The sequence below is a fragment of the Eucyclogobius newberryi genome, unplaced genomic scaffold (genome assembly GCF_026437365.1).
Source record: "Eucyclogobius newberryi isolate DKJ021-1_F unplaced genomic scaffold, fEucNew1.0.hap1 SCAF_8, whole genome shotgun sequence".
Classification (NCBI taxonomy): Eukaryota; Metazoa; Chordata; class Actinopteri; order Gobiiformes; family Gobiidae; genus Eucyclogobius; species Eucyclogobius newberryi.
The window spans coordinates 27,665,568-27,683,863 of NW_027316500.1; the positions used below are offsets into that span (position 1 = coordinate 27,665,568).

Consider the following 18,296-nt stretch of genomic DNA (forward strand, 5'->3'; position numbering starts at 1 on the left):
TATCATGCTTTAATACTCATGTGTCAGTGGCATAAAGAAGTTTCAATATTATCATTCATGGTGATACCTTTCTTTATCAATATATCGCAGGTCAAAATTGTTAGTCTTAGCATTACTTTATTAGTAATAGCAAGCGAGGCAGGACTGCAGTAGTAATAGCAGTAATGGCAGAAGTGGCAATAGCGGGAGCAGTGGTAGTAGTTGTAGAAATATCTTAATATAGTTTTCACCTGTCACCTACTGAACCTGGAATAGTACTACAGCAAAAGTACTTTCTACTTAATGCTATGTTCTTCTTTTTCTTCTTCTTGTGTCTATAATAATATATTCCTGGGTCCGAAGTGACGTCACACACTCATTTCTACTGCCATCTTGTGTACGAAAGCTGCATGCTCACTGTGGACCGTGCCAACAAACAGTCTAAACAAAGGATTCTGCTTCTGTAACGTCCACAAAGACTTTGTTTGTCCAGAAATGTATGACTGTGGTCAGGAGGGACCAGTGGACTAAAGAAATCACTCCAGACTGAGCGTTTTTTTCCCGGTCGTTAGCAGCTGGCTAATGCTAGTTTACACATTATTGCGTGGCTATGCTAATAAACGCTAGCCTACTCGCAGATCTCATTTCCAATTGTGTTATATTTTAGGATCAGAGACAGGGTCCGTGCTCTTGAAAGCTTTGAGGGCGTGTCCGGTGCAGAGGGCGTGTCCGGTGCAGAGGGCGTGTCCGGTGAAGAGGGCGTGTCCGGTGCTGAGGGCGTGTACGGTGCAGAGGGCGTGTCCGGTGCTGAGGGCGTGTACGGTGCAGAGGGCGTGTCCGGTGCTGAGGAAGAGCAGATGGAAATGTCCACAACAGTTTGTCTCTGCTGTTAAGTGTCAGTGACTCGCCGCTGTAGATAAAGACCAAAGGATCTGACAGCTGAACGAAACATGTGACAACAAATAAGTCACGTGACTGAAACTCATGGATAATTAACGATGCATAACTTTTCTGATGGACAAGTGCCACTGCTTTCCATCAACATGTTATTGTTATTCCTTAGCTTGGAATGGGACACATTATTTATTAGCAGTACTCAGTTATCTTTACTTATATCACTTTTTCTTCATGGAGTAACTTCCTGACACTATACTTTTACTCCTACTTGAGTAATATTTTTTTTGAAGTACTTTGATTTCTCTTCTCACTGTGTCTTCTCAAGTTTACACGTGACAAAAGCGTTTTGTGCTTCCAATTACATTAACTTCAAATAATAATACATGTTACTCTTTCCCCAAATACTTTTTTACTCATGAGTCATTTCTTGGCACACTCCCTCTTAACTTTTACTTACTTTCATTTACTTTGGATACTCAACCCACCTCCTTTGAGACAAGCAGATGACACCACCAGGCCAAGTTACAAGCCAGATCTATGAAGACACAACCCCACTTAAGACGATATGTTGTTTAAGGTATTTGAAGGGAAAACTGCAATCGAATAAATGCAAAACCACAGCTCTAGTCGACCATTAACTCATCATATAAAGCTTTGTATTGTATCTTTGAACTTCGGAAACCCCTGAAACATCTTCACTTCACATCGAACACATTTTATTACATATTTTTTCACGAGAAACTGTGTCAGTATCTGTACTTTCACTTCTTCCCCGGCTCACGCACTCCAGTGTCAGCAGCCTCTTTGTGACGCTATAAAAATGTTTCACGAGCGTGACTTTGCCCAGCGCTGCCTCTGGACCCTTGTACTTTCTATTTCTCTTGCTGGAAACACATCGCGGGGGCCTGTCCAGGGCCTGTCCGGGGCCCGAAGTGGCAGAAAAGGCCTGTGCAACGTCATGAAAAATAGATGCACAGACGAGTCCTCTTCCCCTCCCCTGTCGGATTTGCATACGGGCTAATCTTACATACACAAGGCAGTCACACAACTAACAGCTGTGGGCCCCCTGGTGCATTAGACAACACTCTGACATAATGTAATCTAAAAGGGCTTTTTCTTTTCTCTTTGTGCAAATACGGGCATGAGGCGCGGACAATGGCCATTCTGTCCCGTGAAAGAGGATCTGCTCCACTGGCACGGAACCAGCAGGTGCCTTACAAAGCTTCGTTCATAAGTAATGGCGTCCGCGGCCTACGGTTACACAGGTAAACAGCGTCTCGTATTTGGCACCCACCGGAGTCCCCCCCAATTCAACCCGCGGGCGCAGATTACGTGCAGTTTTGGGCGTCGGGGGAACTGCGATGGTTCTGTTTCGACTCAAACACATAGGGCTGTTGTAAAGTGGCAAAAATGTGGGTAGAATTGACAAATTGTATTAAAATTCGACTATACTTGTACTTTTAAAATCATTCTGAACAGAAACGTATCATGCAAATGTAGATGTGTTTGATAAGAATCCCACTCGACGTCATGTTCGAATGATTTTTTTGATGTCAGGTTTTTTTTAGATTTTAGAGACTTAAATGTTCTGCCACATCAAATGCTCTGGACTTGACGAGAGTTTAAATGTCTAAAACTGAATCTTGACTGTTATTGTCAACGTGCAAGAACTTTTAAATCTTCTTGTGAACACTTTTAATGCTTATTTTAAAGGGCAGACTGGTACGGTCACATTAAATATTTGTTGTTACATATGTTTTCTTCCCGTAACAATACTCTGAAAAAGTTGCATCACCCATTCATTTATCAGAGTTATCGAGGCAATTGTGCTGTACTGTTTGTATTGACATTATATCACTGCAAAAATACAGTTTCCCGTTGTTGCCTTTAGATCTATCTGCAGATAAGCCTCGAACTGAAACTACTATCAGTGACTACACTATTTTGAGATGGGACACCAGCGTTGAATGTAATCCATCATCAACCTCAATAAACAAACGTTATGGGCAAAAATAAAACGCTGTGTTGCTGCAAAACGTCCATAGAGATGCTTTTGCCAAAACAAACAGCAGAGCCACGGAACAAGCCAAAGAGCTGCTGTAACACGAAATACATTCATCATACTACGTCAGAACACTCTCAAGGGCGTACGCTTTCCTAATTCTGACTTTATTTGGTGTATTTATACCTGTTGCACACCAATCGAGTAGGTTTTTGAGGAGAAAACGTTGAAAAATCTGTAGAAAATGACATCACATAAGGGACTCGTTCGAACGTTTATGCAAAATTTAAACTTTTTTGACTCTCTAAACAGGAATTCAACAAAATAAAGTCGCTCTCATATATTTTTACTTGTCAAATTAAAAAAAAGTGACATTAGATGAGTTTTGGCCCAGTATTTGCTGGGTAATTTCCTAGTGTGATGTCATCAATTACAAACAGGAAGTGACATTATAAACCTAAAAAATTTGCCATTCCGGCAAAACGATCAAAATGTATTCAGTTCAATGAGTCGTCCGACCTGTAGGGGGCACGTATTTATCATTTTAAAATCTCCGTTATATATTGAGCAAGCTAAGAACTCCAACACAGTTTCGATTATTCAACTGTTACTGAAGCACAGTGACCTTTGCCCTTTGACACTGAAATTAAAATGAGCAGTTTTACTCTGGGTTGGGTCTTGTGTCCGATAAGAAGTCTTTATGCGTCGTAGTTACATATTCACAGGGGCTGATAAGACGCCCGCCGACTTACAAGGAAGCGAGGCGTAACCGTGCACGCTCGGATTGGCGTTTACCTAGCGATGTAGGTTGTTTGTGCGATAAATTGGGGTGACGTCGACGCTCGAAAACGAGTTGCGACGGTTGAGATGTTGACGCCACTTTATCACGTCAGGATTTAGCTCTCCGCGTGAGAATATCTACAGCGTTACGTTCCCTTACAAGCAAGAATAATCCTAGTATGTTCGTTTGACACGGTCGATTTTAAGTGGAATCAATCAAACTCGACGTGTCATGGTTTGGTACGGTCAGAACAGAATTGGGTTTGTACGTTTGAGGCGTAACACGACAGTTATTTAGCTAAAGTAAGTAAATAAGTAAGTTTAATGCAAGTATTTTACATGTCGAAACCAATGGACAATGCAAAACAGAACAAATATGATCAAATGTATCAAAGAAAACAGAAAGAAACAAGAATCAATAAAGCAAAAACCAAAGTCCAAGAATTTTTGCAGATGCTGGGAAAACCATTTGTTGTTGTCCATTTGTGATGACAACGGCAATCGTTGTCATCACAAATGGACGACAAAGATTGCCGACGAAAACGACGTTATAATCGACTTACGAAAAAAGGAATAGACATTTGGACAAGATTTGAAAAATGACTAAATGAGTTTGTTTTGGTCTTTCTGACGCCTTCATTTTCCTTTAGATGTTCTCTTTATGTGTTCTTCTTTTATTTCCATTTAATCCACGTTCTCTGGTCATGTTCCTTTTCTTGTTCTTGTTATTTCATGTTTTTATATCTAGAAAACTGAGAAAAAAAAAGAAAAGAAACCTGCAGGTGCAGATAAAAGCTTGTACCATGTTTGAACAGGATTGACAAAATAACGGTGGTAAAATCAATATCCAATTCATAGTTACAATGCTAAAATCTAGAATTACAGTTGTTCGATTTGGTTTTACCTTCGTCAAGTCAAACTCTTTCTTCCAGTCAGTAGAATGAGACTTCTGGAAGCTTCACGTATCGTTAAAACACGTCGATCGGTAAATTGATTGACCAGCAACGACCCGGTCACTTGCATAATGAAACGGGCTAGATATCGCGTATGAATGATTTAAAGATTTGATTTAACGGCCAGCTGAGGACACAAATCTATGAAGCACTTTGCAATATATTGACAGATAAGTTACGATAAACCAAAAGCGTGCAGGGTTTTACAGTTGCATTTAACAGATAAAGACGAACCCGGAAGCGACATCAACTCTAACAACGGTATTGAGATGATCTTTTTATCTCAGCAGCAGGTGGATCATTGCTGAACGGCGACGCATATCTAATCTCTGAATGTACGTGTAATTAGCTGCTTTTGTTTCCCCTCTTGGAGCTCGGCGCCTCGGGCTGTTTCCCGCTTCGGTCACGAGACGAGCGCGAGCGGTGGACGAAAAGGCCGAGCGTGTTCTGTCATTGATCGCTGACAGTAAGAGTGTCCAGTATACAACCCGTATAAGAAATCAATACGTATATGTGCCAGTACCGATGGTTTACTAGTGACCGCACGAGGGACGCTACGGAAATCAGTCACGCAAGAGTAGATCTTTCATTTAGACGTATATGAACATTCGCTAAAGCTGCGCTAGCTCGGGTCGATGCGGATGTTATAACTTTGTCTAAAATGTTGGACATAAAAACGTATTTGTCTTGTGTTTGTTTCATTAAGGTCTTTTTTTTTGTCGTCAATTGTTGTTTTATTAAAATCATCGGGTTTGTCTTTTAGATCTCCCTTATAAATACTTTCTTTGACATTTCGTGAACTTTACAGTATGTCCCTGGATGAGTAAAATATACTAAAATATACTTGATACTGATAAGAAGGGAATTAGTTGGTAAAAATGACTAAGAACTGGAGGAGGGAGTAAAAAACAAAATGCTCTTACGCTTTTGAGCCTATTTTTGTCATTATTTATCATAAGTTAATGGTACAGAAGGTTTTTGGAAGTTTACGCTGGTTTTATGTTGATAAATTACCTCGAAATAAATGATTGTTTGTGGAGTTGTTTAGAAGTGACACAGAGGAAGAAGAATTCAGTGGATTTAGTGATTTGGGGTAAAACTGATGCTTTGGTAAACTTGTTAGCATGTTCTTTATGCTATAGTTATCTGAATAACTGTTCATATGTTACGTTAACATACCAGACACTTACCACAGTTCTGTCTGTGCCTCATGTAGCTGAAGGTGTTAGCGTTAGCATACCTACACCATGTTCTCTCATCTGTTATTATTTTAAACTGCATTTCAAGATGAAATGTCTCTTCTTGAATAAATTTCCCCCAAAAATGCGACTTATACTCCGGTGCGACTTATAGAAAATACGGTACGCTTTGTCAGAACATTGTGTTAAACTGTAGCCAACAACGTTCAGAAAAGTTACGCAGGGGCCCTTTAACCACCAGCCATAGTAAAAGCGCCGTGACCTATATTCGCCCTCATCCAAACGAAACATGATGCGATACAACCTGCTCCACGTCCGAAAACAACAAAGCAAATTCTCCGTTCGAAACCGCATCGATCAGAATATAGACATCTTCTCTAACAGGCGCGAGAGGAATACGTTCGCAATTCAGCGCCCGGCTTATCTCTTTCTTGTGACGGATTTGTGCCTTTGTGCTTTCACCTTTGGCATTACATAATCTGGATGGTGACAAAAAAAAAAAAAAGAAGCAGATTTGAAGGAGAAGAATGTGGACCAGATTAGGTGTGTTAGAGAAGGAGTGCGAGGGGGAAAAAGAAAAGGAGCTTGGTTTATTCTGAGGCCGCTGGAGGTATCACGTGGCACCGGCTGGCAGCGTCGTCTTCGCAAACACAAGTCCGGACCCATTCCTTTAAATATAGCCTCTCGAAGAAGTGAACAATGCTTCCTCTAAATGCTCCCGTTGAATCGATCTTGGGCCTTTTTGCGTTTCGGACCGGTATCCCAGAAGGCCCGGCCGGAGACAGGTGGCCGCTGGGAGATCAGTCAGGCATAAGCGATCAGGCCGTGAGATATGAGTGCCCTTAACGGCGCTACAATAGGACTCGACAATCCATCTGTTGGCTTACACGCCGGCCAAGACTCTGGACACATGCACATAGTGGAGAAGGTATGCGCACAATATATCCAGGCACCTAAATACATCTTTAGGCCTGTGTATATCTGCATTCAGCGCGATATTGTACTGTTGCATGTCATATTGGGCCTAAATGTGCGATTGGCATGTGTCAGATCATACGCAAATGGGCCAGAGTCTTGCACCTGAGAGTCAAAGAGGTGCAGTACTCTTCCAGCTCAGGGTGTGTTCACGTTTGCACGTTCTCCACATCAACACTGGGACTAAAACACAAAACTGTTCCTTGACTAGATCAGGACACACACCAAGGACTAGTACAGGCCCCAAACAAGTCAATATCAGGACTAAAACAAGCTCAATTTAGGACCAAATCATGATAGGCGTGAATGCATCGTACGCAGAATCATTTCACGTGTCTCAATGAGGGGGAAAAAACACTTTTAAATCAGATTGCGATGCACCTTTCTTGCACCCCTTCAGACCTGGGCCTGAATCCCACTTTTACACCGACCATGACATTGCATTTCCCTGCTACCCAAACTGTCACACTTTTACAACTGACCGCGCACAACTTCGCACTATGTCATACAGTCGTAACCTTGCAGCTGGGGAAAAAATAAATAAAAAATTCTATCAATATGCTAATGCAGAAATGCAATTAAAAAAAAAAAACGGTGCAAGCTGCAGCAAACGGCGCACGCTTCTCTCCCTTCTGCACCAAAAACGAGAGCAATTTTGACAAGCTAGTCCTGACATTGGCGCAATTGCTCGTCCCAACTGTCATATAAGGCGTCCCGAAGATGACGGCCATAAGTACACGGCGCGCAACAAGCTTGTCTGATACGCCTGTGGCTCAGACCGGGATGTCTATGGCCGCTGCCGAGGGAGTGACGCATTGCAGGTACGAACTGACCAATCACGGGCCGCGATTTCTTTCCGCTACGTCTCGCGCCGCACAACCGACGAGCGGAACGTATCAATGCGCCGCCGCTTAGTCCCCCCCGACAAAAGCGTCGACGGGTCCGAATTTAGCGCGCCCGGGCGTCGTTTGGGTGCGCGCGCGAGTGTTCGGGGCGGCCGCGTGCGTTGCGACGCGGCGAAAACGCGACGGCGGGAGCGTTTTTGACGGAGATGTGTCGCGCGAGGAAGGGGGAAGTTGGCGGAGTGATACGTCCAGGGGAGGCGGAGATTGCGCGAGCCGTTATATGCGAGTCCGCTGCCTCTTCACCGCTGAATCCAGAGCCGATCTTTATCCCGCAGGCTCCGCACGTTCGCTCCCGTCTTTTTCGGATTTCAGCTCAAACCAGCAGCTCCACCCGCATCAAAAATGGTAAGCGAAACACATTTACTCCCTCTAACGTTGCTTTGGTTGTTTTTAAACACTTTAGAAACACGTTGCGGCCAGGAAAGTGTGTTTTTAACATCGGCTCACTGTGACATCACCGGGCGCAGAGCGTAAAATGGGGGCTGTTTGTTGCTAGACAGCCCGCTCTGGTTAAACGTACGTCTTTTTTGCCATTACATCTGCCAAAAGGCGTTTGTATCGTACTCTTTCTTTCACCGATTCACGCCGAGAAAGTCGTGGCGGTGGCGTATCCAGGGCTCGAGCCACTAAATATCCAATGAACGAGCCTACATTATGCATGGAGAGATCGCCTTTTCCTCCCTTTTGTGTCCGTTGTTGTTGCCAGAAGCCTATTTATTTATTTATTGTATTGCTTTTTTATATTTATTTTTACGTATAGAACACTTTTTTTTTTTTTTTGACGCAACTTTAACAAATCTGCACATTATACTTGCAAATAGCTCCGCGTTTGTCAATTCATTTCAATTTTGTTGTTATTTTGTCATTAATCTGAGCTTTTTAACATCGTAAAGTGTTTTTATTTTATTTTTTGTAAATCCTTGGGCCTGTATCCGGGAATCAAACTGCCCAGAAACGCCCCTGGAGCTCGTTTAACGTATCCGCTCGAGCCGCGTGACGCTCGCGCTTCGCATTTCGGTCATTTATCGTCGTTTTCTTGACTAAAACGTGGAATTACGCACGGTGTAAAGGGCCAGACTCGTGTGTCGGCCCCCAGGAGCCCGAGCTGGACCTCAACCCCGGGCCCCGCCGCCCCGACATTTACCGCCAATTTGACGTTCATTCATTGTGTGCGGCCGGAGCAGGCGTTGTCTCGGCCCGACGTCACGTTAAAGAAACACGCTTTTTCTCACTTTTCCAGAGCTCAAACAGTGCGCATTGTGTCATCTAAACGTGAAATCGTACTTGTGGTGGAGCTTGAATTTATAATTTACACGGAAATGTATCGAAAAATGGCAAATATTGCAGTTTTCGTGTGTAATTTGTAGTTAAAATGATAAAAAAAAAATGGCCCCAATCGGACCGATAAGTCTCACAAATAGGTTAATACGTGAGATTTCTGCACTTGTATGGACTTTTTTTGCGATTATATATGAACATTGACCAAGACGTTTTACGGGCAACTTATAGCACATTCTTGCTGCATTCTTGAAATATGGCTCTAAATATAATGTATCATGTAATGTCCATCTTGCCAACGCCTTGTTCCATGTGTCTTGCGTGTGCTCGGAGTTGCCAGTGTCCCACCTTCTTGGCCCGTTCAGCTCTGTACATGTTTTGCGCCCGTGTCTTTATCTCTAATTGCTCTGTGTATTATTTTTCAGGCCGACCAGCTTACAGAGGAGCAGATTGCCGGTAAGCCATGGCTGCATTGATCTCCTCTTCATGTCCTACAAAGTGCCGTGTCATATGGATCCTAGCGTCTCGGGCTCTCGCTCCGTGGATTTACACTTTTACCTTTTAAGGCGCTCTACGCGACGGCTCATAAAACGTGAATGAATGAGCCGGTCTGTGCGGCCCAGAAGACTTGCTCATGGAAAATTTTGCATTTTACCGGTTGCTATGTCGTAAAATGATGTCATCTGGAAGCGTTTTCGCTGCCGGCCGCCGTGTGTGTGTGTGTGTGTGTGTCCTGCCTCCTGCCTTGTGTGTGTGTGTGTGTGTGTCCTGCCTCCTGCCTTGTGTGTGTGTGTGTGTCCTGCCTCCTGCCTTGTGTGTGTGTGTGTGTCCTGCCTCCTGCCTTGTGTGTGTGTGTGTGTGTGTCCTGCCTCCTGCCTTGTGTGTGTGTGTGTGTGTGTCCTGCCTCCTGCCTTGTGTGTGTCCTGCCTCCTGCCTTGTGTGTGTGTGTGTGTCCTGCCTCCTGCCTTGTGTGTGTGTGTGTGTCCTGCCTCCTGCCTTGTGTGTGTGTGTGTGTGTCCTGCCTCCTGCCTTGTGTGTGTGTGTCCTGCCTCCTGCCTTGTGTGTGTGTGTCCTGCCTCCTGCCTTGTGTGTGTGTGTCCTGCCTCCTGCCTTGTGTGTGTGTGTGTGTGTCCTGCCTCCTGCCGTGTGTGTGTGTGTGTGTGTCCTGCCTCCTGCCGTGTGTGTGTGTGTGTGTGTGTCCTGCCTCCTGCCTTGTGTGTGTGTGTGTGTCCTGCCTCCTGCCTTGTGTGTGTGTGTGTGTGTCCTGCCTCCTGCCTTGTGTGTGTGTGTGTGTGTCCTGCCTTGTGTGTGTGTGTGTGTGTGTGTGTCCTGCCTCCTGTGTGTGTGTGTGTGTGTGTGTCCTGCCTCCTGCCTTGTGTGTGTGTGTGTCCTGCCTCCTGCCGTGTGTGTGTGTGTGTGTGTGTGTCCTGCCTCCTGCCTTGTGTGTGTGTGTCCTGCCTCCTGCCTTGTGTGTGTGTGTGTCCTGCCTCCTGCCGTGTGTGTGTGTGTGTGTCCTGCCTCCTGCTTGTGTGTGTGTGTGTGTGTCCTGCCTCCTGCCTGTGTGTGTGTGTGTGTGTCCTGCCTCCTGCCTGTGTGTGTGTGTGTGTGTGTGTGTGTGTCCTGCCTCCTGCCTGTGTGTGTGTGTGTGTGTGTGTCCTGCCTCCTGCCTTGTGTGTGTGTGTGTGTGTGTGTGTCCTGCCTCCTGCCTTGTGTGTGTGTGTGTGTGTGTCCTGCCTCCTGCCTGTGTGTGCGTGTGTGTGTCCTGCCTGCGCGTGTTGTGTGTGTCCTGCCTGCGCGTGTGTGTCCTGCCTGCGCGTGTGTGTCCTGCCTGCGCGTGTGTGTCCTGCCTGCGCGTGTGTGTCCTGCCTGCGCGTGTGTGTCCTGCCTGCGCGTGTGTGTCCTGCCTGCGCGTGTGTGTCCTGCCTGCGCGTGTGGGTCCTGCCTGCGCGTGTGGGTCCTGCCTGCGCGTGTGGGTCCTGCCTGCGCGTGTGGGTCCTGCCTGCGCGTGTGTGTCTGGCCTGCGCGTGTGTGTCTGTCCTGCCTGCACGTGTGTGTAGGCTTACGGTGTGTACATAGGAGCATTGTCTGGTTAAGTGCAAATGGCTGTGTTGATGCTTGTCAGTGCTGCTTCTTCCACTGGTTTCATAAGCTCCACTCCCCGCTTGTTTTTGCTCTAGTTTTGAAAAGCTTCGTCTCCATGGTGATGTTGCCAGTGCTGTAGCGTTGGGAGCAGCGTTTTTTTGTTTTTGTACAAGAGACTAAAACACAGCTAATCTTAAAAACTAGAGTTGTAGAGGATTTGTCTGAGGTGTCTTTTGTAAATAATAGAGCAGTGTTTAGACGTTTTAAGGACTTTCCTCTTGAGGCTCACTGAAGATTTACATGGTTTGGGTTAAAATCCCAAGCTCAGTAAATTTAGATTAGAGCAAGGGATAAGGGTTCAGCTCAATACAATGAGAATTTTGCTCTAATTACTTTTTGCATGATTTGAGTAGTTTCTTTGTAAAACTGCTAAATATTACTAAAACTAAATATTCTAATATCAAAACGGTGAAAGAGTCAGATCTTTTGCAGGGACAAGTCTTTCTCTCTAAAAAAAAAGCCAAGTTTTTGCAGCTTCACTAAATTTTAAAAGCCATATCAAAATGCTTTTCTAGTTACTCGACCTTTTTAGTAGACGTGGTTGATCGTTTGTGGGTTCGTGCTGCGCTTGACCCACAAACGCGAGGGTAGGATGTAGCTCATGTGGACAATGTGCCACACGCCGTTGGCCTCGTCTCTGTTGAGGAGCGTGTCGTTGTCGCGGCCCCTCCTCCTTCGCCCCGTCCTCGTGCCACCCGCATCGCTCTGCTTTGTTGTTTGGACCAGAAATGGCACGAGTTATGACCCAAAACACCAGGCCTGCTGCTGCCGGAGTCGGAGCGGGTCCACGTCTGAAACGAGAGCGACGTTTTAAGCACTGTTGTGTTTGAGTGATTGACAGCTGCTTGAAAGATAAGAGACTCGTTATGCAAGACCCGCAATTGTTTCCTCTGAGCTTTTATTTAACGTTCGAGACGTGCTTTCATGTCTCGCCTTATTTAATCCATCCAGTAAAGCTAAGCCTTTTATAATAATGAGAAATCCACTGATCACGTGCAGATAATTGTGTTTCTAGAGATGAAACGATGGATTAAACGGTCAAAACAACATCTTTTTAAGACGGTTAAAGTTTTCATTCTGGCGTCCATATCGAGGAAATGCCACGTGAACGAAACCCACGAGGTTCCAAAGGGCAGAAGTTGAACCGGTTGGCGTTCTGGCACGTTCCGTCTTGTCAGGATTGTGTTCCGTTCCCTGCAGCACTTCTGGGGGGGACGCTCCAGCTGTCAAATCCAAAAAGCACTAAAAGCCTCGCTCCTCTTCCCTTGTGACGGCAGAGTTCAAAGAGGCGTTCTCGCTCTTCGACAAAGACGGCGACGGCACCATCACCACCAAAGAGCTGGGCACCGTGATGCGCTCGCTCGGCCAGAATCCCACGGAGGCGGAGCTGCAGGACATGATCAACGAGGTGGACGCCGACGGTGAGACTTTAGACACTCGAACACGCTAGAAAAGTCTGTTTAAACTGCAACCACGCCGGCAAAATAGAGAAAATTAACCTAGATTGATGATGATCTGACTTTGCAGTAGAATTCACGGCTTATTTAAGGTGTAATTTCATGTTTCTTGGTCCGTCTGCAAACAAAAGTATTGAAACCAGTCAGAAATGGAAGGGTTAATGTTTGTCAACCTTTAGTCCAGTTCAATGAGTTCAAATACATTTTCACACTTTATTTTACAACTACATTCATGAAATGTCTCTAAACAAAGGCGTCGTTTCGCAGGTAACGGAACGATAGACTTCCCAGAGTTCCTCACCATGATGGCACGGAAGATGAAGGACACAGACAGCGAGGAGGAGATCAGAGAAGCATTCCGCGTTTTCGACAAGGTACGCAAACCTTACTTCGTTCTTGTAAGTTTCTCGTTCTTCACCGCCGCCTCCTTTTTTCTCGCTCCCAGGACGGAAACGGATACATCAGCGCCGCCGAGCTCCGCCACGTGATGACAAACCTGGGAGAGAAGTTGACCGACGAGGAGGTGGACGAGATGATCAGAGAAGCAGACATCGACGGCGACGGACAAGTCAACTATGAAGGTTCGTTGGCGTTTTCGCCCGTCGTCGTAAACGGGTCGATGCGTCTTTTTGCGCCTTGTCACTAAAGCCCCTCCTCTTTGCCCCACAGAGTTTGTACAAATGATGACGGCGAAGTGAAGGCCTTGTACAGATTTCGTATATAAATAATTTGCCTTTTTCTTTGTAATTTATCTGTAAAATCTTAATAGCCCCCTGGCCCCGCCCCCTCCGCTGTCCAAAGGAACTGCATGTAAACTGCATAGGCTCTTGTCCCCATGTCCCTTTTCTTTTGCTGTCATGGTGTTTTTTGGAGTGACGCGATGGTCGTACAACCCGAAGCCCGCGGGGGCCCCTGGGAGCCGGAGAGGTTTCGGGACGGCGTTCCTGCGCTCGAGCTCGGGGCCCCCCGCCGTGCATTGCGACATTGGAAACCTGTCAACACTGTTGGCATGGAAACGATGTAGAGGAATTTGAACTCTGCATGGACTACGGACAAAGTATATATATATATGGAAATCTCTCAGCATTGCACTACTGCAAAAAATGACACGGGTGTATCTCCTCGGTACTCGTACAAACTCTTTTTGTATCTGCTGTTCTATATTACCACCAACGACTAATCTTAAACATGCTTTTTAATGTTTTGCTCACTACTTTTTATTTTCATTTTTAAGTGGCCTCTGGTCATGCCTCAACAATCCATTCCAAGTTGTATATTTTTGTTTTCCAATAAAATTTACAACCTACCCGGATTTGAAAATTGTCTTTTCTCCTTGAGTTGTAATAATTCCCTTTTTTTTTTTTCTTTTTGTATCGAGATGCTCCATTTTTGAAAGGGCTTTTTCTTCTGTTAATCGCCTGCAGTAAATGTTTGCTTTAAATTGACCCTGTGACTTCCCAATGCACTGAGGAGCATCAGCCAATGCCTCTTAATGTCCAGCTCCAATCAGACCCGTCCAACACCGGGACCTAAGCGCAGTCCTCAGCCGACCTCACGGTGAACTGTGACGTCCGCTCTGACCACCGCCGGGCCCTCAATCTGACCACACCTCCACAAACCACGTCTTAGCAGGAAAAAAAAACATTTGGCATTTGCTCCCGTCCGTCATCACGAGGCGCAGGTGATGGAACATCTGAGAACTCATGGTGTAAATAGAGCTTTTCCTGTTCATTTCTTTACGTTCTGATCGAGTTTGTTACAGTAGCTTGCAGAGATACAAAGTTTGTTACTTTGATGAATGACAATAAAGCTCTATTGTGGATCTGGGCTGTGCACCGCCTCTTGTTTACGCCGTGTTGAGCTTGGGTTTTTTGAAGAGTTCGTGTGAGGTTATGACTCCTCTGCGGGGGAACTCGCTCATGCGTGTGATTCTCCCTGTGGACGATCCCACATTTGGAGCATCTCGCACACATATGGCTAATTTACTTCTAATTAAAATATTTCATGCAGACGTGCACTTGCAGATAGACCCCAGCTTTGTGCTTTAAATATAAAACTGGCTTTTTTTCTTTAAATTATGGCCCAATTCAACAAATACTAAAATATTGTTCATTAATGCCTCGTCTGTGCTCTTTAACATGTCATTGCTTTGCCTGGATTGTCCCGCATTATGGCATTAAACTTCTCTATAAAAGCAAGTGACTCTCAGTCCAAACTTCAGATCTGTGGAGGGGAGTAACAATTTTTTTTCCGAGTATTACATTAACTGAAGTTTAATGCCGTACTGTGGAACATCCCTGGCAAAGCAATACCATCTGCACCAGAGAAGTTACACAGTGCATCTTTAAGTTGTATTTGTGAATATTTAACACAAATTTAGTGTATATTTGATTCACATTGAGAGCCAAAAGAGTCACGATTGTCTTGAGTAATTATGTAGAGGTTTTAACAGGGTTTAAAACGTATTAACCTTGTTCTTTAAAGCTCTGCCCCAAAACCAAAGTTAGTCATAAGTTTATAGTAGTATATTTAAACAAACATACTGCATGATGTAAATTGTAGTTCTTTATGCGTGAAGTGTGACCGTGGACCTGCTTTTGGGACCCGCTGCTCTACAGATGACATCACATTAGCCAAAAGAAGGGCCTTTTGGCGATGTGATTTCCTGCAGCTATAGGCGCTTCTGGTCCACTATGTTCTTCCCACAATTCAATCATTTCACGCCCACATTTCGCTTCCCTGCTGTAAATAGCGCCGGCGCTACTGTAGCCTCTCGATTCCAGCACTACTTATACATCGACGGAGCAAAGTGTACGTTTTACTGCTGCGCTAATGTGTCATGGTTGTAATGATCCCGTGCTCTGAATAGTTACGTTTTCACCTACCCCCCTAGCCACGCCCACTGCTCATTCACGACTATTTCCGGGACTTTTTTCACAGTTTTGGCCGGGGTGCGACTTATACTCCAGAACGACTTATATGTGATATTATTCTTTATTTTCACACTGACAACCATAAGAGGGCGCTCCAGGCTCTAAGTGACGCAGAAGAAGAATCTGCACTTCCTCTTCCTCTGGAGTTTGTGGAGTTGTTTAGAAGTGACACAGAGGAAGAAGAATTCAATGGATTTAGTGATTTGGGGTAAAACTGATGCTTTGGTAAACTTGTTAGCATGTTCTTTATGCTATAGTTATCTGAATAACTGTTCATATGTTACGTTAACATACCAGACACTTACCACAGTTCTGTCTGTGCCTCGTGTAGCTGAAGGTGTTAGCGTTAGCATACGTACACCTGTTCACCATGTTCTCTCATCTGTTATTATTTTAAACTGCATTTCAAGATTAAATGTCTGTTCTTGGTCTTGGACTTTATCAAATAAATTTCCCCCAAAAATGCGACTTATACTCCAGTGCGACTTATATATGTGTTTTTCTTCTCTATTATGCATTTTTTGGCTGGTGCGATTTATACTTCGGAAAGTCCGGTATTCAAACCATTGAAAGGTCAACATGTGAGGTTCAAGTTTAATTTTTGCAGTTTCCGTTATGATCCGCAAAGGTGACATTTATACCCAAGTCTTCTTCCAAGCAAATGAAAAGTGCGTAAATGAATGATTTTTGTGTTTTTTCCTCATTCGTCTCATGCTACAGACCTTTATTCGTTATTTAACAGTAGTATCGTTGGATAATACAGCAAGATTATGAGCATTGTCTCAAAACATTCAACACACAATTAAACATAGACGTTAAAATGTTTAAATATGGATCTTTTTTCTCTCGTTCAAATATAAAATTAAAAACTACTTTATTTTGACTGATTCAACAGTCAAGTCTCTGCATTTAAAACGTATTATGAAGTCTTTTTCTCAGTGGATTCGTTTTTAGAGCAGCAATAACACCTCTAATGTACAAACGCTGTTAGTTTGGTGACTGAAATGTTGCGCAGTGGGGCTTTAGGGTAACATTTGTCAGAGTCAGTCAGAGACACACTACCCACAGTGTTTTTTAGGTGCGAATCGATGACACAAGTGGCTCTCTTCTTGTCAAAACCAATTATCACAGAACTAAAAGGGACTCTGGCGGCCGCAGGAAGTGCCGTGGCAGCCTGCTTATTTGAAAAGGGAAAAAAACCTGTTAATTACGCAGTATGTGAATCTCGAGGCTGCGTTCTGTCTTCGGTTCAGTCTTTATCCGAGCCTTGTCCACTTCGCCGGAACACCAGACAGATCTCGCTTTTGAGCGCTCTCCTCTGTTTTTGTTTTTCATTTTTCTTTGCGAGATTGGCCACATTTCTCAACTCAAGAACGTGTTTTTCCGTTCTCAAATCAACACTCCGCCCGAACCGACCGCAACCTCTCTCCTTGGCGGCTCTTTACAGCATTTTTCTGAATCAAAACGCCTGAAATGACCCAAACAAACGAGACGAGACGGGGGAGAAACAAATTAACAAAAACTGAAAACTGAAAAAGAGAATGAAGGAAAGTGAGGCGTCCAGAGAAACAAGAAAGTCCCATTTAGTCCAGTTTTTTAGTCCATTTTGTCCATTTTCAGCAGGTTGAGTATCCATTTGTTGTGTCCTTTGCAGGGGTTTTGAGGCCCAAATAAACAGTTCTGAAATTGAGCGGGATGTCAACAGTCTGCAGTGCCTCGTTCATTCCCGTCCAGTATTTTTCAGCGACAGGACGGTCCCGGAACACACGGTAACGATGCGACTCCCGCCACAGCCTCTCCAACGTTCCGCTTTTCCCTGCGAGTAATGAGCACGTCTGACATGGTGTTATGAACAAACCTGACACATTCTTCCAACAGCTTTCCAAGTCATGTGATTCTTGTGGTCTCCCATTGTGACGTGCGGACATTTTCTGACATTTTCCCATTGTTTAGCCGTCAAAACAAAATGACCCTCTAAAATTTCCCATTTCATTTCAATTTATTTGGTAGATTGGCTGTCCAGGTCATTAATACATTTATAGATATCATTCCGCTTGAAAGTTCTGATTTGTTTGCCTTAAATATTGCAGTCGGAGGGTTGTAATAATTGTTGCTTTGTTTTATTTCTTTATTATAATAACTTCTTAATTGTAAATGCCTATAAATATTCTGTTTTTCCAAGCCAAAGGAGTCGTATTCCTTCAACATATCAAAGCTGTCTCTATGATTTTGCATAAAAGTGACACTGAAAAAGGTTTGGATTCAATCACCAAGCGAAGAACTAAACTCTCATGTGTCCGAGATAAAAGTCGTTTTTATAGATTTTGTTTCGATTTGTGACTGTGGTTGGAACGTCTCGAATAAAGTCGGTTGTTTGGCGCTCTTTATGGGCCGGAGCCAAACTCCTTCTGCATTCGAACATAAACTAGAAGAGACTGAGTGTTCAGGCCGCCAACAACTAATTACCCTTTCAAAATAGATCAAAAACAGTGTCCAGATGACTTTAAGTGAATGTTGAACGTGAGGGAAGACGGAGCCCAAACACGACGGGGAAAGAGAGGCAGATTACCACATTTAAGTGGTTTTAAATTGATACGCAGTGAAAATGTGTCCTATCATAATTATGCAGACGAGTCAGAGCTATGTTTCACTGTCAGCAGGTGAATATGGACCAGTGGATTCACTCTGTCACTGCATCCAACAGATCAGTGTGTGGATGCAAAACAACTTTCTCCAGCTAAACTCAGACAAGACTGAAATAATCGTTTTTGGCCCACAGAAACAAAGAGAAAGTGT

The 18,296-nt window shown here is 44.3% G+C and overlaps 1 protein-coding gene across 1 annotated transcript; it reads left to right on the forward strand.

The window, feature by feature from the left end:
- Positions 1-9,351: 9,351 nt before the first annotated feature.
- On the forward strand, positions 9,352-14,389 carry calm2a (calmodulin 2a (phosphorylase kinase, delta)). The gene is made up of 5 exons (XM_072436256.1): positions 9,352-9,424; positions 12,388-12,531; positions 12,835-12,941; positions 13,013-13,148; positions 13,237-14,389. The coding sequence occupies exons 2-5, from the start codon at positions 12,462-12,464 to the stop codon at positions 13,263-13,265; spliced, it is 342 nt and encodes a 113-aa protein (XP_072292357.1). The 5' UTR covers positions 9,352-9,424; positions 12,388-12,461; the 3' UTR covers positions 13,266-14,389.
- The last annotated feature ends 3,907 nt before the right edge of the window (positions 14,390-18,296 follow it).